We start from the raw sequence: 21,129 nt of genomic DNA on the forward strand, positions 1-21,129 counted from the left end.
CCCAGGCCTACTTGTACTCGAATGGTCACTCTTACTCAAGCTGGTTCTTTAAAACCTGTCTAATGTTTGAATTGAGTTACTACAACTACAACAGATTCTGGATTGGTTCCCACTTCCTATACACAAGTTGCCAAGTTTGCTCAATGGTGTAAGGCCATGGAAGAAGAATTGAATGCACTTATAAAAAATGGAACATGGGTATTAATCTCACCTTTTAAAGCCCAGAATTTAGTTGGCTGTAAATGGGTCTTTAGAATAAAAAGAAATCCAGATGGGTCTATTTCAAGGTACAAGGCCCGTTTGGTGGCCAAAGGCTATCATCAACGGTTGAGATTTGATTTTGGGGTAACTTTCAGCCTTTGTAGTAAAGCCTGTGACAATTAGGCTTGTTCTCTCTCTTGCTGTTAGTAATTCTTGGCCCATACGACAGCTAGATGTGACAAATGCTTTTCTCCATGGTGATCTAACGTAATCAGTATATATGGAGCAACCCCCTGGTTATGTTGATACATCAAGACTAGATTATGTTTGTCTTCCCCAGAAATCTTTGTATGGGTTTAAACAAGTCCTGCAGATCCGGTACACCAAACTCAGTACCTTTCTTATTTCTTATGGTTTTGTTGCATTGAAATCTAATACATCTTTGTTCATATTTCAGCAAGGGGACGTTGTCCTTTATTTCTTAATATATGTTGATGACATATTAGTTATTGGAAATAACACATCAGCCATGTAATTGCTCTTTCAGGCCTTGTCTAAGTCATTTGCCATTAAACTCATGGGAGATTTGCATTATTTTTTGGGTGTGGAGGCCCATAGAGACTCTAGTGGACTCCGTCTCTCTCAACATAGATATATTGTTGATCTTCTAGCTCACACACTAACATGAGTTCTGCCAAGCCCATAGCTACGCCTCTTGCCACTGCATCTATCTCTACCAGCAGTGATCCATTACCGGATGGGGCCCTTCAGGATTTGTCCTTCACTCCCCAAATACATACTTTGCAATTGGAAGAGTAGCCCAACTTATGCATGCGCCCACTGATTTACATTGGGGTGCTGTTAAGTGTATTTTGCACTACCTTAAAGGTACCATGTCTGATGGACTCCATTTTTGCACTAAGTTTGCAATTTCTCTCACAGCGCATTCCAACTTGGATTGGGCTGGTGATCCAGACATTACGCGATCTACCATGGGAATGTGTATACATTTTAGCAATCATTTGATATCATGGAGCTCTAGAAAGCAAAGAACCATCTCTTGGTCTTCCACTGAAGCTGAATACCATGCTGTGCCTGTACGACTACAAAATTAGTATGGATACAGTCTCTCTTACATGAACTTTAGATTTTTCTCTCCTCAGCGCCCACAGTGTATTGTGACAATATTAGTGCTACCTTCTCACGATTAATCGAGTGTTTCATTCACAAACTAAGCATCTTGAAATCGATTTCATTATGTTTGTGAACTTTTTGCCAGGAAACGTCTTTTAGTTCGTTTTATTTCCACTATGGACCAGATAGCCGATGCACTTACCAAGTCACTCTCTTGACCATATTCCTTTGGTTGTGGGACAAGCTTGAAATCATTGATGTGCAGTGCCTGCGGGCGTGTTAGGGATTCATAGTATATTCTTGTACTACCATATTTTTGTATTGTACGGTTGGATTCTTGTATTCATTGAGACTATAAATTATGTACTGTAACACTCTGTTATTCAATTGAGAACATCATTTGTTGTAGTAAGATCAATCCTTTGTGGCAGAGGTTTTATCATTATTGATTTTGAGGGAATTTCCAAGTTGGACAATGTATTGTAGGTTGAGCATCTTCAACCACATTAGTAGAGGTTGAAATAGTCCGAGGTGCAATATTGCTACTTGATGCTTTTATCATTATTGATTTTTGAGGGAATTTCCTAGTTGGACAATGTATTGTAGGTTGGGCATCTTCAACTACATTAGTAGAAGTTGAAATAGTTCGAGATGCAATATTCCTACCCGATCTTATCAAGTTTTAGTTTTTTCAAATTGTAGATCTATTATTAATGCTGTCCAAGACTAGTTCTAGTTTGGGTTGTGCATCTACAATAGTTGTAGATGATACTCTATCTCTATTAAAGTGGTTCAATTTTGTTTCTTTTAGCTATATTTCTCGCTTACACATGGCTGAATTTTTTTTTTTTTTTGGTAGAAAGGCGCTTTTTATATATAGGGATAGGGATATTACATATGCCGCCCGTAGGAGTTGAACCCATGACCTCTCCACTGAGAAGCAGGTTCCTAACCATCATACTACTCCTCCATTGGCCACATGGCTGAATTGTTTAACTCATTGTACGTAATTGGAAGATTCTTTTAAGGAAAGGAGCCAAATACCCTCATTGCTTCTTCAAGTTTGGCTCAGTTGATCATCTGTCTACACTTCATTGAATCGGATCAAACCAATCAGCGGCTGCCCAAAAGGACATAACAAGACAATTTTGAGCAAGTCTAGTGGGCCAGCCGGATTCCAATTTAGAAACCCTGGTTCAGGTTGGAACAACCTCATCCACAAGCATAGGATATCAAATTGTTATTGTTCTTGTTAAAGGTGCCAAGTTTTTTTTTTTGGCTGCATACAATTAAATGATCATAACAACATGACTCACTCAAGATTCCCAAAATCCAGATATGGTTGAAGTTTTTGTTTTGGTAGAAAGATATGGTTGAAGTTCCAATCAGGCCACGAGTTTTTGTAGCTCACGTAACTAGGAGCCACGTCAGCGGTCCCTTAAAATATTTGGCTCTTTTCACGGGTAAGATAGGAAAAATGTATAAAAAGAAATCAGGAACACCTCATTCGCGCCTCCACAGCTCCGCCACTTCTTCATGTTCTACGATTCCATAGCCACACACTTGCTTCCAAAATCAGGAACAGATTTAAAAGTTCAATTTTTTGGGGGAAAAATTGAGAAAAAGCTGTAAAAATCTACCAATGGATGACTAGGATTCAATCAAATTTTCTGTATTAACAAGGTTGATAAAACAGGCTCCCACGTTGTTTAGCCGAGCGAAGAGGATTCGAGAAAATTAAAGAAGACGACATGTATAAATTCTGAAGATTTTAGGGTTATACGAAGAAACCCACAAACATTGCAGAGAAGGTGTAGGCGAAATATATTGAGTTTTTCATGGAGAACGGGTTGGATGAAGTGATAGACGAAGAGTACAATGGTAACGTTGGTGGTAGTAGCGATGAAGAGGCAGGGGAAGAAGAAAGTGATAAAGAAAGTAACAGTTCGGCTTCGTGTTCTCCTTTCTCTTCTCAGCAATGGCCCCAGAGTTACAGGTGGAATTTGGGTTTTTTTTTCTTTCTTGTGTGTTAAAGGAAGCTTTGAGTTCAGAATATCCTGGAGTGCAATTTCATTTACTTAGAATTTACAATGATTAAGGGGTTTGAATTCATCTATTGACTTAAAATCCATTGATATTCTAAATTTTATCTCATTCTATGAACAACCTTTTGATTGCTTATTCTGTTTCTTACAAGTTAGAAATGTTCTTCTATATCTGGATCATTTCCTGTTTTTTTGCTTATTATCAACGGGCTCCTGTTGCAATAGATTTTCATTTGGTTGCATGCTAGATTTTCTTCTTCTTCTCTGTTTTTGTTGATTGAGTGTATGATGTCTGGTTAATTTGAAAATGGGATGAGCTTTTTGGACGGCTGCTGGTTTACGTGTTCCAACATTTGGGATAGTGCCTCTGTTGCTCTTATCATGAAAGAAATATGTGAAGAAATGCTAAATTACTTGCTTACTAGACATTCTTTTCAGTCTGTTAGTTGCTTGTATGAGAAAATTCATTCTATTTGAGTTTGATTTTAATTTTTTGACATCCTGTATGATGCTGATTCAGGTTCTTATGTGTAATTTTATTTGTCAGGGAGACTACTGATTCGTACACAATAGCTGCGTCTCCAATCTTCACTAGTCTCATCCGTGTCCCCAGTATTAGGTATTCAAGTTTTGACTATGGTACCAAAAGTAATCAGGAGCTCGATGTAAAAACTCCATTGCTGCCTGAGTATGAAGGATTGTCTCCAGGTAAAGATGAGTCTGAACCAAGACTCTCGTCAATTGTGTCAGCAAAGTCCTACATGCATGAGCAGCTGAGTGGAGAACTACCAATTGGTTATGGATGTAGCTTAACTCAGACGGTGTTCAATGGTAAAGTGCATCATCTAGGTGCATTATTAACAGTTATAGTTGATTTTTTTCGTAATATTGTTTTGTAACTACATTTTTTCTTTTCCTCATAATTTTATTGTTTCATGAAGTGACAAAAGCCTGCCTGATTTGGTGCCTTTTTTGATTTTGGAAGATCACATAAAAATATCTCTGGAGATTCATGCAAAGTTTTATGTTTCACAGGAAGTTTATATCTCCTGTATACTTGATAATATCTTTTCCTCTTATGCCTTTTTTATTTGGGAAAAAGAATGCTGCTTGGTCAAGTGGTTCCTCTGCCCAGACTCAAAACCATGGGAAATTACTGCAGACCCTTAGGAGTAAAAATTCTCATACATGTGGATGCGCTTATGCACACTCTCCTTGGCCCTGTGCTGGTGTAAGTGCTACATGACCAAGCAGTGATCTCTTCCCATTTTCTTTTCAAGCCTGGAATTGCTCTGCCCCCATTCTTCCCCCCCCCCCCCCCCCCCCCCCACCGGCCCACCCCCCCCCCAAAAAAAAAATAAATAAATAAAAGAAACAAAAAAGAATGGGAAAAAAGGACAACTGTTATACCTTTGCTATTTTCCTGGGAAACTCTTCAAATATTTACATCTTATTCTGTTATTTCTTAAGAGCTGAATTTCAGAATGTAATGCTTTTTTTTTGGATGAATAAATAAGTTCATTAACCAAACAGGAGACAAGAAGAAGGGAAAAGTATAAAGCCAAAGACAGGTTCAATATAAAACAAAAGAACATCAGAATGTAATGCTTTCTTCACAGTCTCTAATGGGGTACTTATAGTTTTACAGTTGGAGGAAAAACAAGTCTGACGAGGAAAGAAAAAGTAAAGTAAACAAATTAGAATAGGAGTTTTAAGAGTAGAATCCAAGTAGAAGAAGGAAAGAAGAAAGAGGGAGAGTAGGAATCCCTTGCTAGTACCAATCGCGACAAGGATTTTCTTTTGTTTCCCTCAAGTTGGTGCATAGATGTCATGCATTTGCAACTTGGCCAGACTAGGATGAAACAGAGTCCAGGCAATTCTTAGTGAATATATCACAGCTACTTGGTCTCCAAACTTCATGAAGGGTATACAAGTTACTCCAGTTTATATTTTTGATGAAGTGCCTGTTAATCTCCAGATGTTATGTTTGATCATGTTGTATTGGGTCGTGAGCTATTCTTATAGCTGCGACCATCATAGGAAGAGAAATTGGAACACCAACGTAGCCACAACAACTCACAAATCCCTTGAGCCATAGCCTGAAACTTTGCTTAGGCACTGGACCTTGCAAATAACTTTATGTTTCTTGTTGCATCAAGTGACCAGATTTCCAACAAAAGTACAATACACTGCGGTGGACTTCCGATCATGTGATCCTCCCCAGTCTACATCAGTGTAGGCCTTGATACAAAGATGATCATGTGGGTATAAAAGAACTCCCCTCCCTGAATTTGGATAATGAAGAAAATGGAGAACAACAGCCATGTGATTGGATTGATGGATCATGCATGAACTGACAAATTATAGTAATGGCTGCATCAATCTCTGGTTGAGTATGAGATAGGTAGTGTTGCTGCAATTATTCTCCACGTCCACCAAGATTCGCTGTCCTACACAAACGTACTTGACCGTGTTGGTCAAGGTCCGCCTCCAACGAGCAAGTTAGCAAGAGATCAATCTAGAAGAACGAATAGGTAAGCTTTCCTAGTTTAGGAATGTAGTGCTCACTATTACTTACCCTTCTGCCTCCCTTAGATCTGTTTACATAGATTCTAGGATTGTTTACCTGCCCTTTAGTAGTAGAATCCTGCTCGGTCTCTTGTTGATGAGTTTGTTCCGGACTCTCATATCCGGAGAGTCTTTGATCTTATCTGTTCGGGAGTCTTTTGTGAATAGGAATCTAATCGTCCTTGATGATTGATTTCCGTAGCTATCTGTTACGGTATGGATAACTCATCATTTAGGCTCGCCCGATTTACATGGGTAAACATTGGTTGAACACAACCGTGGTCGACCCTAACCATGGTTGACCCATCTTGGTCTTCCTTGACCATGGTCGATCTGTTTGGACAAATCGATCATTAATATATGTCCCTTAGTCCCTTGGTGTTGGTAGCTATATGCTCGGCCTGAGGGACTATCTTGTCCTTGTTCGTTGTATGTGTGTCCAGTAAGAATTTGTACCGTTCCTCCCATACACGTTCCTCATTTTTGAAAACCGAAACGTCACATTTATTGGTAGCCACTCATTGCATGCATTAACTGACGCATGTTCTCCTTGAATCACGCTAGTGTGCCATGTGTCGACAAAAAGGTCATGTCACATAATTATGTGATCGGATTACGAATAGACTCTTCATCCCAGCCGTCTAGTTGTTTAACATAACAACTATCAGATGGGTATCTTGAGAATGATTAAAGGGCCTTACATCTGAATCGCTGAAAAGGGATTTATTTGATGTCTTGGATTGGAATCTTTAAAAGGTTTAAATACTCTTTCCTTCTTCCTTCTTTCTCATTTCGTTCCTGCACATACGAGAGTGAAACACGAGCTTTTGGAGCAACCTGTCCTCTATGTTTGGTTTACTTATTGTCTACTTTTCTCTGGGAAGCTTGAACAAGTAAGAACAAGTAAGTACCCCTCCTCATTCTCCACTCTTTTTACTTCATTTTCATGGAGATTCATGATAAGAAGCTAGAATACTGTATCTTTGGGTTTTGTCATATTCTTATGCTGGTTCTTTGTCTTTCTTCTTCTTTTTGTACCTTCTTCTTTCATTTTTCCATTATTTTCTTCTCCATTTGTTAGAATATCATGGTGTTAGTGAAGAGAGTGAAAATGGTAGTTTCCAAACCCAAGAAAAGATTGAATGAAGAAAAACCTTCTAGTTTTGTGACCATGAGTGATTTTGACCTCGAACACCTTAGAGACACCGAGCAATATTTGAGTGGTTAATCCGGTAACCCTTCCTCTTATTCTGGGCGATATCCATTTAGTAATGATGGTGAGGAGGTCGAAACAGAGTCCCGACTTTCATCTTCAGCTTTTCCTGATCATAATAGGGCCTCCTTAAGTGCTCGGGCTATGTTTAAGGCCGAGAGAAAGAGGTGGAAAGATAGTCTTTCTCTCGAGGAGTATAAGATCGAGCAAAATAAAGACCTTACTTCCGACCATATATATTATGACCCATCTTCCTCTGGACTTGAATTCCAACCCTCACATATGACAGAAGAAAGGTTAGAGTATATTCGTAAAAAATATGAGATACCTTCAGATGTTGTTCTTCGGGTCCAATCTAGTGATAAGAGGGCAAACACTCTTCGTCCCAGGGAATTCTGCCTCTATGAAGAGGCACTTAGGAGTGGTTTTAGAGGCTTCCAGTTCAACCTCTGTTCAGGGAGATAACGATTCACTTTTAGATGTGCCTGGGCATGTTTGCACCCAACAGCTGGCACATTGTCATCTGTTATTGGGGGGTTCTATCAGGGCAAGAGCAAGTCAAAGTTCGTCCATCTCTTGCCCTGTTCCTTCATTTTTTAATGGCAAAGAAGCAGGAGTAATATGGATGATTTTATCTTTCAAAACGCACTTCTCACCAATGTGTGGTTGGGATGGAAATTTCATAAGGAATGGCACACTCCCGTCCAACACTAAAGAGTGGCGCCCGAAATTTTTTTTCGTCCGGCCACCCACAGAACCTTCCTAATCTATTGGGTCTATGGACTGGCCAGAGGATCAAATGATTTCCTAGATCTATCTGCAGTCGAGGAGCATGCCAGGGAGCGAATTCTCCAGCTCCTTACCGAAGACAAGAATCAATTTGCCGTTAATGACCATTGCTCGAAATACCCCAGTATACTGCGTTGCTCGAGATTCCTTCCCGGTGAGTTGCTTTTTCAAAACGTCTTTAATTTATTTTCTTCTTTTGGCTGGTGTGAACTTTATGTTTAATATTTGCCTCAGTGTTGCTCAACCCTGCGGAGTATGCTCGTGCTATAGACGAAGACATAGAGGAGGTAGAAACAAGATGCCTGACCAAGCTTGAAAGTGCTCGTTCTTCGAGAAGTAAGGCGACTCCAGCTCCATCAGTTCTGAAGAGACCTGGTTCATCCGCAGGTTCTTCCGACTTACCTCCCCAGCCAGAGAAAAAAAGAAGCTTAGTCTCTTTTGTAGCTTCAGCTGTTTCTTCCGAGGAGGATGCCAACGTTCCGCATCCTTCTAGTCCTCCTCGACCTTCTTCTGGTGCTTCACCGAGTACACAATCCTCAGAGGCTCCCATTCTTCGTCCTTGTTGGTCGCTGACCCCTAATTCTTATGTGATAAATAATCAATAGAATGGAACTTTGGTTGCTTTAGATTGGATTTCTAGTGTGCTGCTACCTGCTGACCAACAATTTCTTGGTGGGCTTGACCCTCTCCGATCATATGATGTTACAACCAAGTAAGTTGAAACTTTTCGATATTCTTTGAAACCTTTTTTCTTTTTTAACGCTTTTTCCCAAATAACTTTTCTCATTTGTTAGGTTGCTTTGCGCTTTGACTCAAGCCATAGGGGGTAGTCTGGAAGCTGCTAGGAAAGATCATATGACCACCAGCTTGGAGAAAAGGTTAAGGACATGGATATTCAAGTATCCAACCTTAAAGCAACTAATGAGAGACTGGTTGGTCGGGAGTTAGAGCTGCAAGGTAAAGTCATGATTTTGGAGAGGCAAACTAAGTATGCCGAAGAGCAGGTGGTCACCTTGAAGCTTGAGTTAGAGGAGCAAAGAATTTGTTGGCGAGCAAAGATTAGGAGCTTGCAATTGTTAAAGAAGAAAATTTGACCTTTGCTTAAGTGATCAAAGATTTGACCAACCAAGTTGCTCAGGCTTCATTGGCTACTTTTGAAGATCTCCCTAATGAATTAAGGCACGAGGTTATCCACCGATGGGTTCGTACCAAAGGGTTTCGTGAATTTATGGCCAAGGTTGCTGCCCCGACTTTCAAATATGGTCGGCGTTACACTTTCTCGAGCATAATTGGAGAGTTTCTGGGGCTTGATTTGCAGAAGTTTGAAAAATATATTGACCTGGGCATCTTTGATGACCTGAAGATCCCCTGTCCATCATGGGCGGTTGGTAAGATGGCATTTGCTTTACCTAAAGAGGTAGATGTTCGGGATTTTTTAGACTCCGACTGGGAACCGGCCCCTGAGGAGGGATCCCAAGCCGGTAATTCTTCTAAAGCCCCTGAAACCGAGCACAATTCTTATGAGAATGTGAGCCCTGACCAAGATTCTCCTGTTCAGTCTCCGGATCTTAATTCTGCCCCTGTCTCTTAACTATTTTGGCCTTTGTTGAGCCTATCTTGTTCTTGTCTTTAACTGTATATGGCTTTGACTTTGAACTTTTGTATTTAAGCTCTTATGACTGGTGTAATTTTGATTGATGTTCCTGTTTGGAGACTGTGTGACTTTGTGCCAATTTTGGCCTTTTAAAATCAACTTTTGTATTTAAGCTCTTGAACAAGTGTCCTTGTTCGGGAAACTTAGCTTTTGGGCCAATTAAGTGTCCTTGTTCAGGAAACTTTGATCGGTCCCTTCTTCTCGAGTGTTTAATTGCTTTTACCTGTTGCCCCCGAGCATGGTTACTTCTCTAAGGTTATTATGCTATGGCCATGATTATCTCGAGTAGGGTAATTTCCCAGGAGATCTTTGTCAAACATGTATGTTTGGAATGTGATTTCTTGGATACGTTGCTCATACATAGGTGTTCGGCCATTTTGTAAAAAGTATATGGTGGGGAACACATTTGTTCGTTCTTTCTGTGCGGAACATGATTGTTCAGATGAATTGCTTGGTATGAATGTGTTCTCATATAAGTGCTCGGAACATACGTGTTCGAAGATATTTGTTTAGAATTGATGTGTTTTGATATGAGTGATCGGAACACGTATGTTCGGATTTATTGCTCAGGACTTATAAGTAATCGGAGCATGTATGTTTGGGTAGATTTTCTTAAGAGAATAACTTTACTTGTTTGCTTGATAAAGTTGTGTTGAAACAAAATTTGGGTTTGGCAACCCTAAAAGAAATTTGCAGAAACTAACTAGTCTTCAAAGTAAAGCTAATCGACCAAGGTATTAACCCAATTTACTAATAATACCTTTTAAGGTTGCTTCGAATTCCATGATCAGGGAATTAGTTGTCCGGTCTCAGGATCACGAAGATGGTAAGCACTTGGGGCGACCTGCTGTATTATTATGTATGGTCCTTCCTAGTTTGGGGAGAGCTTTCTGTGGTTGGTTGGATCAGAATCAATTGTTCGGTGAAGAACGAGTTCACCAGGGAGGTATTGTCTCTTTTTTACTTTTGCATTATAGTATGTGGCAATTCTCCTCTGGTACTTCCTAGTCAAAATTAAGCCTTGTCTCTTGTCTCGTTTATAATGTCTATATTGCTTTTCAGTCCTTCAATGTTAGCTTCTTCATCGAATTCTTCTTCTCTTAGGGATCCGACTTGTATTTCAACAGGTACTCGAGCTTCCGCTCCATGGGAGAGCCCAAATGGCGTTTCTCCTGTGGTCGTTCTTGCAATTGTTCTATACGACCATAGGACATTGGGCAATTCATCAACCCATCTTCCCTTCATTTTGTTGAGCCTTTTCTTGAGTCCATTGAGCATAATTCTGTTGGTAACCTTGACTTGGCCATTACTTGGTGGATAAGCTACTGAAGAAAGTCGATGTTCGATTCCATATTTCTTATAAAAACTTTCAAAGGCTACATTCTCGAATTGCTTTCCGTGATCGGTGACCAATATTTTTGGTACTTTATACTTGTATATGATATTTAGCTTGATGAAGTTCTTCATTTGATCGGCATTGATTGATGCTAGGGTTCTGCTTCTACCCACTTTGTGAAGTAATCCACTGCAACCACAAGATATTCGCTTCCTATGGAAGCTTTAGGTAGTTTCCGTACCAAGTCTATCCCCCATTTTGTAAAAGGAACAGGTGATAAAGTTGATGTTAGTGGCACAACTGGATTGTGTGGTATATTAGCATGGACTTGACATTTGTCACATTTTCGAACAAAGTCTTTTGCATCTGCCTGTATGGTCGGCCAAAAGAATCCTTGCCTCATTGCCTTGTCTGCCAGTGCTTGTGCTCCTATGTGTGCCCCACAAATCCCTTCATGAATTTCTCTCAAGACTTTAGTGGCCTCTGGAGATCCTAAGCACCGCAGCAGTGGCCATGTTAACGATTTTTTGTACAAATGCCCCTCTGAGAGTGTACTTGGCAAATCTTTGTTGAATTGTTCGAGCTTCCTTTTGATCTTTGGGAAACTGATTGTTCTTTAAGTATTGAATGATCGGTTCCATCCAACCGTGTTTAATGACTATCTGCATGTGGTCGGTAAATTGATGCTTAGACTTACAAGCTCTTCCAAATACACCACTGGCCTGGTGATATCTAGGTCTTCTGTTGCCAGGCGGGATAGCGCATCTGCTTGGTCGTTCTCCTTTTTGGGTACTTGTTTGACCACTAAATCAGTAAATTTGGTTTATATTGGTCAACCAAGCTTAAGTATTTTCCCATTCTTTTTTCTTTAGCCTCATACACTCCATTCACTTGATCACAATAAATTGGGAATCACTTTTGATTTCCAAGTGCTGGATCCCTAAGGTTGTTGCTAGTCGTTGACCAGCTAGGAGTGCTTCGTACTCTGCTTCATTGTTGGAAGTTTTGAACTTGAAGTGGAGCGCATATTTTATGATAAATCCTACAGGGTTTTGTAGCAGCAAACCTGCCCCACTTCCTTGTGGATTACTGGATCCATCAATGTACAACATCCATCTTTTTACTTGCCCTGGGAGTAGTTCGGCCTCTTCTTGACTGTGTTCGGAAGATTGTGTTTCGACCAAGAAATCAGCCAATGCTTGACCTTCAATGGTTGGCTGTGGTCGGAACTGTATTTGGTGCTCGTTAAGTTCGACCGTCCAAGTTACAAGCCCACTAGCCAAGTCTGGTCGGTGTAGTATCTTCTTCAATGGAAAATTTGTTAGCACAGTGATCGGATGCGCTTGAAAATATGGCCTGAGTTTCTTGGCAACGTTCACCAAAGCTAATGCTTGCTTATCAACTTTAGGGTATCTTGTTTTAGCGTGGCGTATATACTAAACTGGGTTTTGAACGTTATCATTTTCTTGCACTAACAGTAGTTGGCGAGGTGGCCAAGTATAGAATCAATTCTTTTTTGGGAGTTGGACGAACGAGTAGAGGTGGATGGGACAGCTTCTCTTTCAGCCCATCAAAAGCTCTCTAGCATTCTTCGTTCCAGATTTCATCTTTGGAGCTGGTTATACTTTTCAAGGCTTTGAAGAATGGCAAGCTCTTTTCTCCTGACCGGGCTATAAAGCTGCTACCTAACCAGTCAGATTCACTGTACTTCCCTGACATTCCTTGGTGGCTTCATTTCAATAATGGCCTTTTATCTTTTCTGGATTTGCTTTGATTCCTCTTTAAGACATTATGAAACCTAGAAACTTTCCAGATGATACTCCGAAAGCACACTTTTCTGGATTGAGCTTCATTCTGTATGTTTGGAGTACATTGAATACCTCTGCCAGGTCGTCAAGATGGTTGGTCCTCAAAATGCTTGTGACTAACATGTCGTCCATATAGACTTCCATGTGTCGTCCTATTTGGTCGGCAAAAATTTTGTTGACCGCTTTTTGATAGGTTGCTCCAGCATTCTTTAAACCGAAGGGCATTACTTTATAATAGTAACTGCCCTTGTCTGTAATGAAATCGGTGTACTTTTCATCATCAGGATGCATCAGGATCTGGTTATATCCTAAATAAGTGTCCATGAAGCTAAACATTTCATGTCTTGTACTGGCATCAATGAGAAGATCTATTCTTAGAAGAGGGTAGCAATCCTTGGGACATGTCTTGTTTTGATTAGTGTAATCCATACACATTTGCCATTTACCATTAGCCTTCTTGACCATTACCACATTTACAAGGCAAGTAGGGTGATCTATTCGCTTTATAAAGCCGGATTGCTTTAACTTTTGGACCTCCATTTGGATTGCGTCATGTTTCTCAATAGAGAAATTTCTTCTTTTTTGGACAATCGGAATGGCTTGAGGATCAATGCATAGTTTGTGTTCGGCTACTCTTCTGTCAATCCTGGGCATGTCATCTGCTGACCAGGTAAAAACATCTGAATTTTGTTTCAGAAATTGAGTTAGTTTGATCTTGAAATCTGCCTCTTGCTCGGCACCTATGAATGTTCCCTCGCTTGGCTGTTCGGGATTTAGACAAATTCTTCCAGCTTCTCCACTGGTTTGGCCCTTTGCATAGCTTCTTCATCACGATCACTTTTAATTACGATAGACATGGTCGAATTAGTTTTCGCTTTCTTTCTCATGTAATTGATGTAACTTTGCCGACTAAACTTTTGGTCGGCGCTACATTCTCCAATTCCATTCTTGGTCGAGAACTTCATCTTTATATGCAATGCTGAAACCACTGCTTCAAGAGCATAGAGAGTTGGTCTTCCCAAAATTACATTGTACGCCAACAGATCTTAGATGACCATGAAGTTCGACTGGATGACCCTGTCTCTTGGGTGGTATCCGATCCAGAGATCCAACCTGATTGTTCCCTCTACTTGAATGGAGGATCCTGTGAACCCATATAATTGGGTTCCGCAAAGAACGATCATGTCCTCACTTAATTTTAACTTTCTAAATGCTTCTAAGGATAGTAGATCAACCAAAGAACCTGTATTTATGAGAACTCTATGAACCTCGGTTCCAGTTATTATGACTTTCACAACTAGAGCATCATTATGGGGAGTTTTCACTCCCTGCATATTTGAAGATGAAAAGGTGATTGGTTCTTACCGTTAAGGCTGGTCTTCCTAGCTTTGCGTTCCCCACATAACACGCCTTTCTTTTTGCCTGTCTGGCAGATTCTTCTGTTGGGCCACCGAGCACTATGTAAATTGGAGATCGCCTTCTTATGTCGCTACCGATTCTTGCTCGGCTTCTACTTGAACTCCTTGGTCATTCTCTACTGGTCGACTTTGGTCTCTTCTTGTCCCCACTTGGTTGTGGGGGTGCTTTTTGCTCTGTTCGGACGTATTTTGTTAACTGCTCTTGCGAAATTAGCTTCTCAATTTTTGACTTCAGTTGCCTACAATCATTGGTTCAATGATCGTGATCTTTGTGAAACTCACAATATTTGCTTCTATCCTGATCCTCAGGTCGGGATTGAAGGTTGCTTGGCCACTTCAGAAGTCCTCAATCCTTCACTTGCATAAGAATCTCTGACCTTTTAGTGTTTAGCGAGATGTATGCTCCTTCAGGGTGTTTGGTTAACTCAGGCCAAACACTTTTGCCCATATTTGTGGTCGGATTTCTACTTTGCTTGTTAGTTTTTGCTTCTGTAGTTGGCTCCTTCTTTTGAAACTCTATGGTTTTAGATATTTCAGCTTGTTTATGGCAGCGCTCCAGTAGATCCGCATACGTTTCAGGCATATCTAACAAAAGACACTCCAAGAATCCCTCATGATTGAGTCCCTGATATAAGGCATGGAAGGCTATCTTCTCATCCAAATTTTCTATCTGAATGGTCAGATCATTAAATTTCCGGAGATAACTTCTGATTGACTCGGTACGTCCCTGCTTGATGGTGAACAAGGTGTCCTCCCTTTTCTTCGTGTTTATTCCACTTTGAAAGCGAGATAAAAATACCCAACCAAGGTGGTCAAAATTCTCTATCGTATTATTCTGGAGTCCCAAAAACCATTCGGATGCTGATCCAATGAGCGAGGCAGGGAAGATCCTGCACATGGCAACTTCACTATGCCTATATGAAGACATACCGGACTTATAATGCATTATGTGGTGCCTTGGGCACTTTGTTCCACTTCCATCGAACATGGTAGAAGTCGGGCATTTGAAGTTTTTCGGCATCTTTGCTTATGATATCGCCCGGACAAAAGGATCTTCTTTGAGAACTGAGTACAAAACATCCTTCCCGAGTCCTTCAATTTCTTCAATTTCTCATCAAGCTCGTCAAATCGCTTGTTTACATAATTTGCATGTTGTGCAAGAAGTTCCTCGTTCTCTCCATTGTGCATGCCATCGTTTGGTCGGGAGATGCTTTCTCTATCTCCATGCTGGTCGTTCGGAGGAGGGTCCTTAGACGCTACCTCTCGTGATGGTTGGGAATTGTCTCTGACCTTTTCCTTTCCCTTCTCCCGATTCTTTTAAGATGGCCGAGATGCATGGTCGGGATTCTGCGTTCGTGCTTCCTTTCGTCGTAGAGGTTGGCCGTCTTTATTGCCATTGGGATTAATGGGAATAAATTGTGGCCCAACTTTTGATACTGTTGCCAGTTGATGGATGCTCGCCCTAATCAGCTCGTTCAGATTTAAGATATGCTTTTGCAATTCATTGAATTGCCCCACGGTCACAAACTGTTCGGGTGGATTTGGTAGGGCATCGTGTTTGGGTATTTTTTTATCCCTTGCGACACTTCCCCTTTATTAATCTCCTTCTCTCCTTCACTTGATTCATCCCCAACTAACCTGTTTGACTTGGGATGCATGATGACTTTTTGATCACTTTCCCACAGACGGTGCCCATTGTTGCTGCAATTATTCTCCTCGTCCACCAAGATTCGTTGTCTTGCACAAACGTACTCGACCATGTTGGTCGAGGTCCGCCTCTGACGAGCAAGTTAGCAAGATCAATCTAGAAGAACGAATAGGTAATCTTTCCTAGTTTAGGAACGAAGTGTCACTATTACTTACCCTTCTATCTTCCTTAGATCTGTTTATATAGATTCTAGGATTGTTTACCTGCCCTTTAGTAGTAGAATCCTGCTCAGTCTCTTGTTGATGAGTTCATTCCGGACTCTCATATCCGGAGAGTCTTTGATCTTATCTGTTCGGGAGTCTTTTGTGAATAGGACTCTGATCGTCCTTGATGACTGATTTCCGTAGCTATCTGTTATGCTTTGGATAACTCATCATTCACTCGCGCCCGATTTACATGGGTAAACATTGGTCGAACACAACCAGGTCGACCCATCTTGGTCGTCCTCGACCGTGGTTGATCTGTTTGGACAAATCGATCATTAACAGGTAGATTAATTTCCCAACAGTCATTGACAAAGACCTTTATTGATAGGTTCCCCTTCTTTTTCTTTGAGTTGACTAATAGCTTTCAAAGGAGTATCACTTGGATGAGGACCTAGTAAATCGGTTTCAGAGAACAGTTCTAGGACATACTTTCGTTGAGATACAAATATACTTTTAGTAGAACGAGCAACTTCGATTCCTAGAAAGTACCCAGACTTCCCTAGACCTTTTATTTCAGACTCATGATTCATGAATTTCTTTTTTCAGCTTTATTATTTCATCATCATCATTGCTTGTCATGACTATATCATCAACATAAACAATTAAGATGGTTACCTTGAGAGCTGTTTTCTTAATGAATGGTGGATGGTTAGCATTACTTTGTCTGTATCCAATTGACACCATAGGCTTTTAGAATTTTCTAAAGCATCCTCGTGGGGACTACTTTAGCCTATACATAACCCACGTAGAAGTTTGCATGCTTTCCCTTGGGTTTTGTCACAAGAAAAACCTAGGGGAATCTCCTTGTAAACTTCTTTTTCCAATCCTTCATGTAGGAAGACCTTCTTTACATCTGGTTGGTGTAGATCCCATCCCATGTTCACTGCACATACAAGCAATACTCTGATTGTGTTCAATCTTGCAACTAGTGCAAACGTATCTTAATAGTTGATTCAAAAGTTTTGAGTGAATCCTTTGGCCATTAGTCTGGCTTTGTATTGATCTATAGATCCATCACTATTCTATTGCATTGCAAACTCTAACATGCATCCGACAGGCCTCTTCCCTTGAGGAAGATTAACAGGCTCGCAAGTTCCACTCTTGTCTAATACTTTCATCTCTTCCAACTTGTTGCTTTTCACTTAGGATCTGTATAAACCTCCTGTCATTTCTATGGAATGGGTATAGAAGAAAGTGAAGACATGAAATTACTATAAGAAGGTGAAAGAGAATTAAGAGCGACAACATGAGATATGCAATAGGTACATTTCCTAACACCCTCTCAAGAGAAGGATCCTTATCGGATGGAGGAGCAGGTAGAGATCCAGGATCTGGTTCTGGAGAGGATTTTTTAATGGTGAAAGTGCTATAGTAGTGGTTTGTTGTTGCTGTTTGCGAAATGCACAAACGAGTGTCTTAAGGGACCTTTACTAGTTGGCTGCTCCCCCTCATTCAGTGCTTTTGGCTCCTTCATAGGTCGCTGCTTCCCCTCACTTGAAATTGTTGGATTAATATCCAGGCCAGTGAAATTAGAAATAGGCACATCTAACTAGCAATGCTTTCACCTGAAAAGTTGTCGAACAAATGTAGAATGATGACTCATGAAAGATGACATCCATGGAAACAAAGAACTTTTGTCATGGAGGATGGTAGTAGCACTAGCCATTTTGGGAAGGAGGATAACCCACAAAGATACAGTGAAGACTCCATGGATCAAGCTTGCCATGAGAGCAATGATCCCGAATATAACAAACACAGTTGAATGCTTTGGGAACCAAAAAGGGTTCTTTCCAAGAAGGATAACTCCAGCTGCTTTAAAGTTAATTGTGCGGGAAGGCATACAGTTAATCAGATATTTGGCAGCAGTAAGAACAGCATTGCTCTAAAAATTTGGGAACATAAGGGGCAAACTTAAGTGCACGACAGCTTCCAATAAGCGTTGATTCTTTCTTTCGGCCACTACATTCTGGGATGGGGTATCACCATATTTCCTCTAATTAATAATGCCATATTCGCCAGGTATGCTGAAAATTATGCTCCATATATTTTTTGCCATCATTCAGTGCAAAATGGTTTAATCTTTCCATTAAACTGGGTTTGGATCATAGAAGAAAATTTGACCAAAATTTTGACAGTTTCGGTCGAAATGTCTGCATTTTTCAAAAACGAAACGAAATTCCAATTATTTCGGAAAAGTGTCAAATTCCGACCATTTTGGAGGTTTCGACTAAAATTTCGACCGAAATTTCGACCATTTCAACATTCTAACTTGTTTTTCCTTAGTTTTTGTTGATTTCTATCCCATTTTCACCTAATTTCCACGACTCATTTGCCTTCAAACACCTCTTTTTCTCATCTTTTACCTCCAAACACCTCCTAAGCCACAACAACTACAAAGGAAACTCTGACAACAATAGAATGTGAAGCATGAGCCATACCCAACAGTTCTAAACTTGCACTTTTTTTATTTTTGTTTTGTTCATGCCTTAAATGATCTTGGATTGCCTTGAAATTAATATATGTTTAGCCTAGGACTATGATCAATGATTGTGTTTTGTTAAACTTATATTTATTATTTGCAACCATTTTTTCATTTTCTGATTTTAATAATTATTTTCTAAAATTATGTATTTTTATTTTATGTATGTATATATGATATATAGGCTTCAACTTAATATATGTGAGGCATCATTACTTGATCTAGTCGGTCATTTTATTTTGTTGACTTGTTGTATATGTAACCATTCTACCAAACTCATGTATGCTAATGATTCTATGCTTGTATGCAATACAGTTTGCACTTGTCGGAACCAGTCATTTGTTAGTATACTTGAATGATAAATTTTCAATGGTTTTTTTTTTGGCAAAATACTAGTTCCATTGTGTTTATTATGCTTGAAATAGATAGTATGAAAGAATCCAAGTCATTTTGAGTCCATATGAGGCCCAAAATTGAAGTTTCAATTTTCAAGAAAAAAGTGTCCAGTTTGATTGAAATTTCAACCGAAACATCGAAATTTCAGCCTTTTGCAAAGTTGAAATTCCTGTTTCGGTCGAATTTTCTTCCTTGGTTTGGATCATCTTATGAAATAGTTGAGAACACTGAAAATTTTCACTCTGAGGCACATTAAGTACACCAAAGTGATACGATTCTGACAATCAATAAATCTAACAAACCACCGATGACCAGAAATAGAAACACAATGAGTCGGACCTGATATACCCGAATGAATTAACTCAAAAGAAAAGTCACTGCTTTTATTAGAAGAAAGATAACGAGAGTGTGTCAGTTTAGCAATGATACATGCCTCACATAGTAGCTCATCTTTATTACAATGCTGAAATAAATGTGGAAAAAGAGAAACTAATGTCTTGACAGGAGGGTGACCAAGTCTCTGCTGAAGATGCTGAATATGAGATGTAGCCAAATGAATCTGTGGTGTTGGTGAAGATGTTGAGGTAGCAGAAGGACGTATATGGTTGAGCAAGTAGAGACCATTTTGTACCTTACAATGTCCAATTGTCCTCTATGTCACCAGATCCTACAATACAATGGGAAGGAAAAAAAAAGGTATTGCAATATAAGTCTCTAGTAAGACAACTAATTGACAGCAGGTTAGTAGAAAAGAAAAGAACATTTAAGGTGGAAGATAAGGGTTGGAGAACAGTGAATGGAACCTTTCCGAATAGAAGAAAAAGATCCAGTTGGCACACATATTATATCTTTCCTAGAGAGAGGGGTATATTAATGGAACTGAGTGAAAGAACTAGTCATATGATCTGTAGCCCCAAGAGTCAATAATTCAAGAATTAGATACAGTCGTGGCACGAAAATGTGAGATAGAAGTACCTAAGTGAGCCTGATGATTACTAGAGGTAGCAGAGGTAGATGCCGATGAAGTGGAAGTAGTGCATCTTGTAGTAAATGTTGGAGAGCTTGCAATTTGTTTGTAGAGAGCCTGGATTTTGTGTTAGTAGAGGGAGTGGGATCAACTTCAATTTGATTAGCTTGAGTCTTTCATTGATTCTTTACACCACATCCTTTCTTTTGGCATCAAAATCTGCTGGCTTTGGTATGCCATGGTTTTCCCACAATCTTGACTATGAATAACATCCATAGTTGTCAAGGTGTCGCCTAATTGTCGCCTCGGTGTCCGGGTGCCTTCGAAGCGCCTCAAATCGGCATCGCCTTATTTTTAGGCAATAAGGCGACCGCCTTAGGGTATGAGGCATCACCTCAGGCCCCTCAGACGCCTTATACCTTAAGGCGTCCGCTTTTTTTTTTTTCTTTTTTAAATCACATGAAAGATGCCAAATTGAAGGCATATATTGAATTACTTATTAGATTCCGATTGTAAAGAATTTATTGTTTGAACCTATATGCATATTTATAATGACGCTACATGTGATCAAAATAAAAACAAACAAAATCGAAAGAGAATAAGTTCTTGACTCGAATCTCACACTCTCACTCTCACTCTAATCCTAATCTCTTTCTCTTTTCCTCTCTTCTTCTCTTCGATTCCCGCGACGACACTCCGGCAAGCAGTGGCCAGTGACAAGCGACTTCTTCTCTTGGTTTCTTCCTGCGACTTTTTATTTAGGACCTACTATGTGTGGTTTGTAGTATGTTGGATGACTTGAGGTAGCTAATATTAGTTTTTTATTATATAAGATATGATAGATTTATAATGGATTAGAGTGAATGAGATGTACACTAAAAATTTCACTTAAAACGCCTCAACCGCCTTAAAAGCGCCTCGGAGGGCGCCTCATCGACTCATCGCCTCAACTAGCCTAAACCGCCTTGTATCGCCTCGTCGCCGTGACAACTATGATAACATCTTTAGTAGCTTCTGGACTATACCCAGTCTGAGTCTGGAAGGCTAATCCATCTGGTGCAGTGGCAGGAAGCATGCCTGTCCGATAAAAATCTTTTGTGTGTAGGAAGGTGTATGACTCCTCTGGAGTGGGAAAAGGATCATGGCTGAGAGCTTGGAGTGGAATAGGATCGCATTCCACATTGAGACCAGCCAAGAAATCATACAC

At 40.1% G+C, this 21,129-nt stretch overlaps 1 protein-coding gene across 1 annotated transcript in view; it reads left to right on the forward strand.

Annotated features, from left to right (window-relative positions):
* Positions 1-2,862: 2,862 nt before the first annotated feature.
* The window catches only part of LOC149018543 (Transmembrane amino acid transporter family protein), a 50,892-nt gene continuing 32,625 nt past the window's right edge, over positions 2,863-21,129 (forward strand). The window contains exons 1-2 of the mRNA XM_089152745.1: positions 2,863-3,331; positions 3,928-4,211. Of these exons, the coding sequence (XP_089008871.1) occupies positions 3,174-3,331; positions 3,928-4,211 (442 nt within the window). The 5' untranslated portion in view covers positions 2,863-3,173. The remainder of the gene's footprint in view (positions 3,332-3,927; positions 4,212-21,129) is intronic.

The sequence above is a fragment of the Hakea prostrata genome, chromosome 4 (assembly GCF_041222555.1).
Source record: "Hakea prostrata isolate BN-2017 chromosome 4, UWA_Hpros_2, whole genome shotgun sequence".
Lineage (NCBI taxonomy): Eukaryota > Viridiplantae > Streptophyta > Magnoliopsida > Proteales > Proteaceae > Hakea > Hakea prostrata.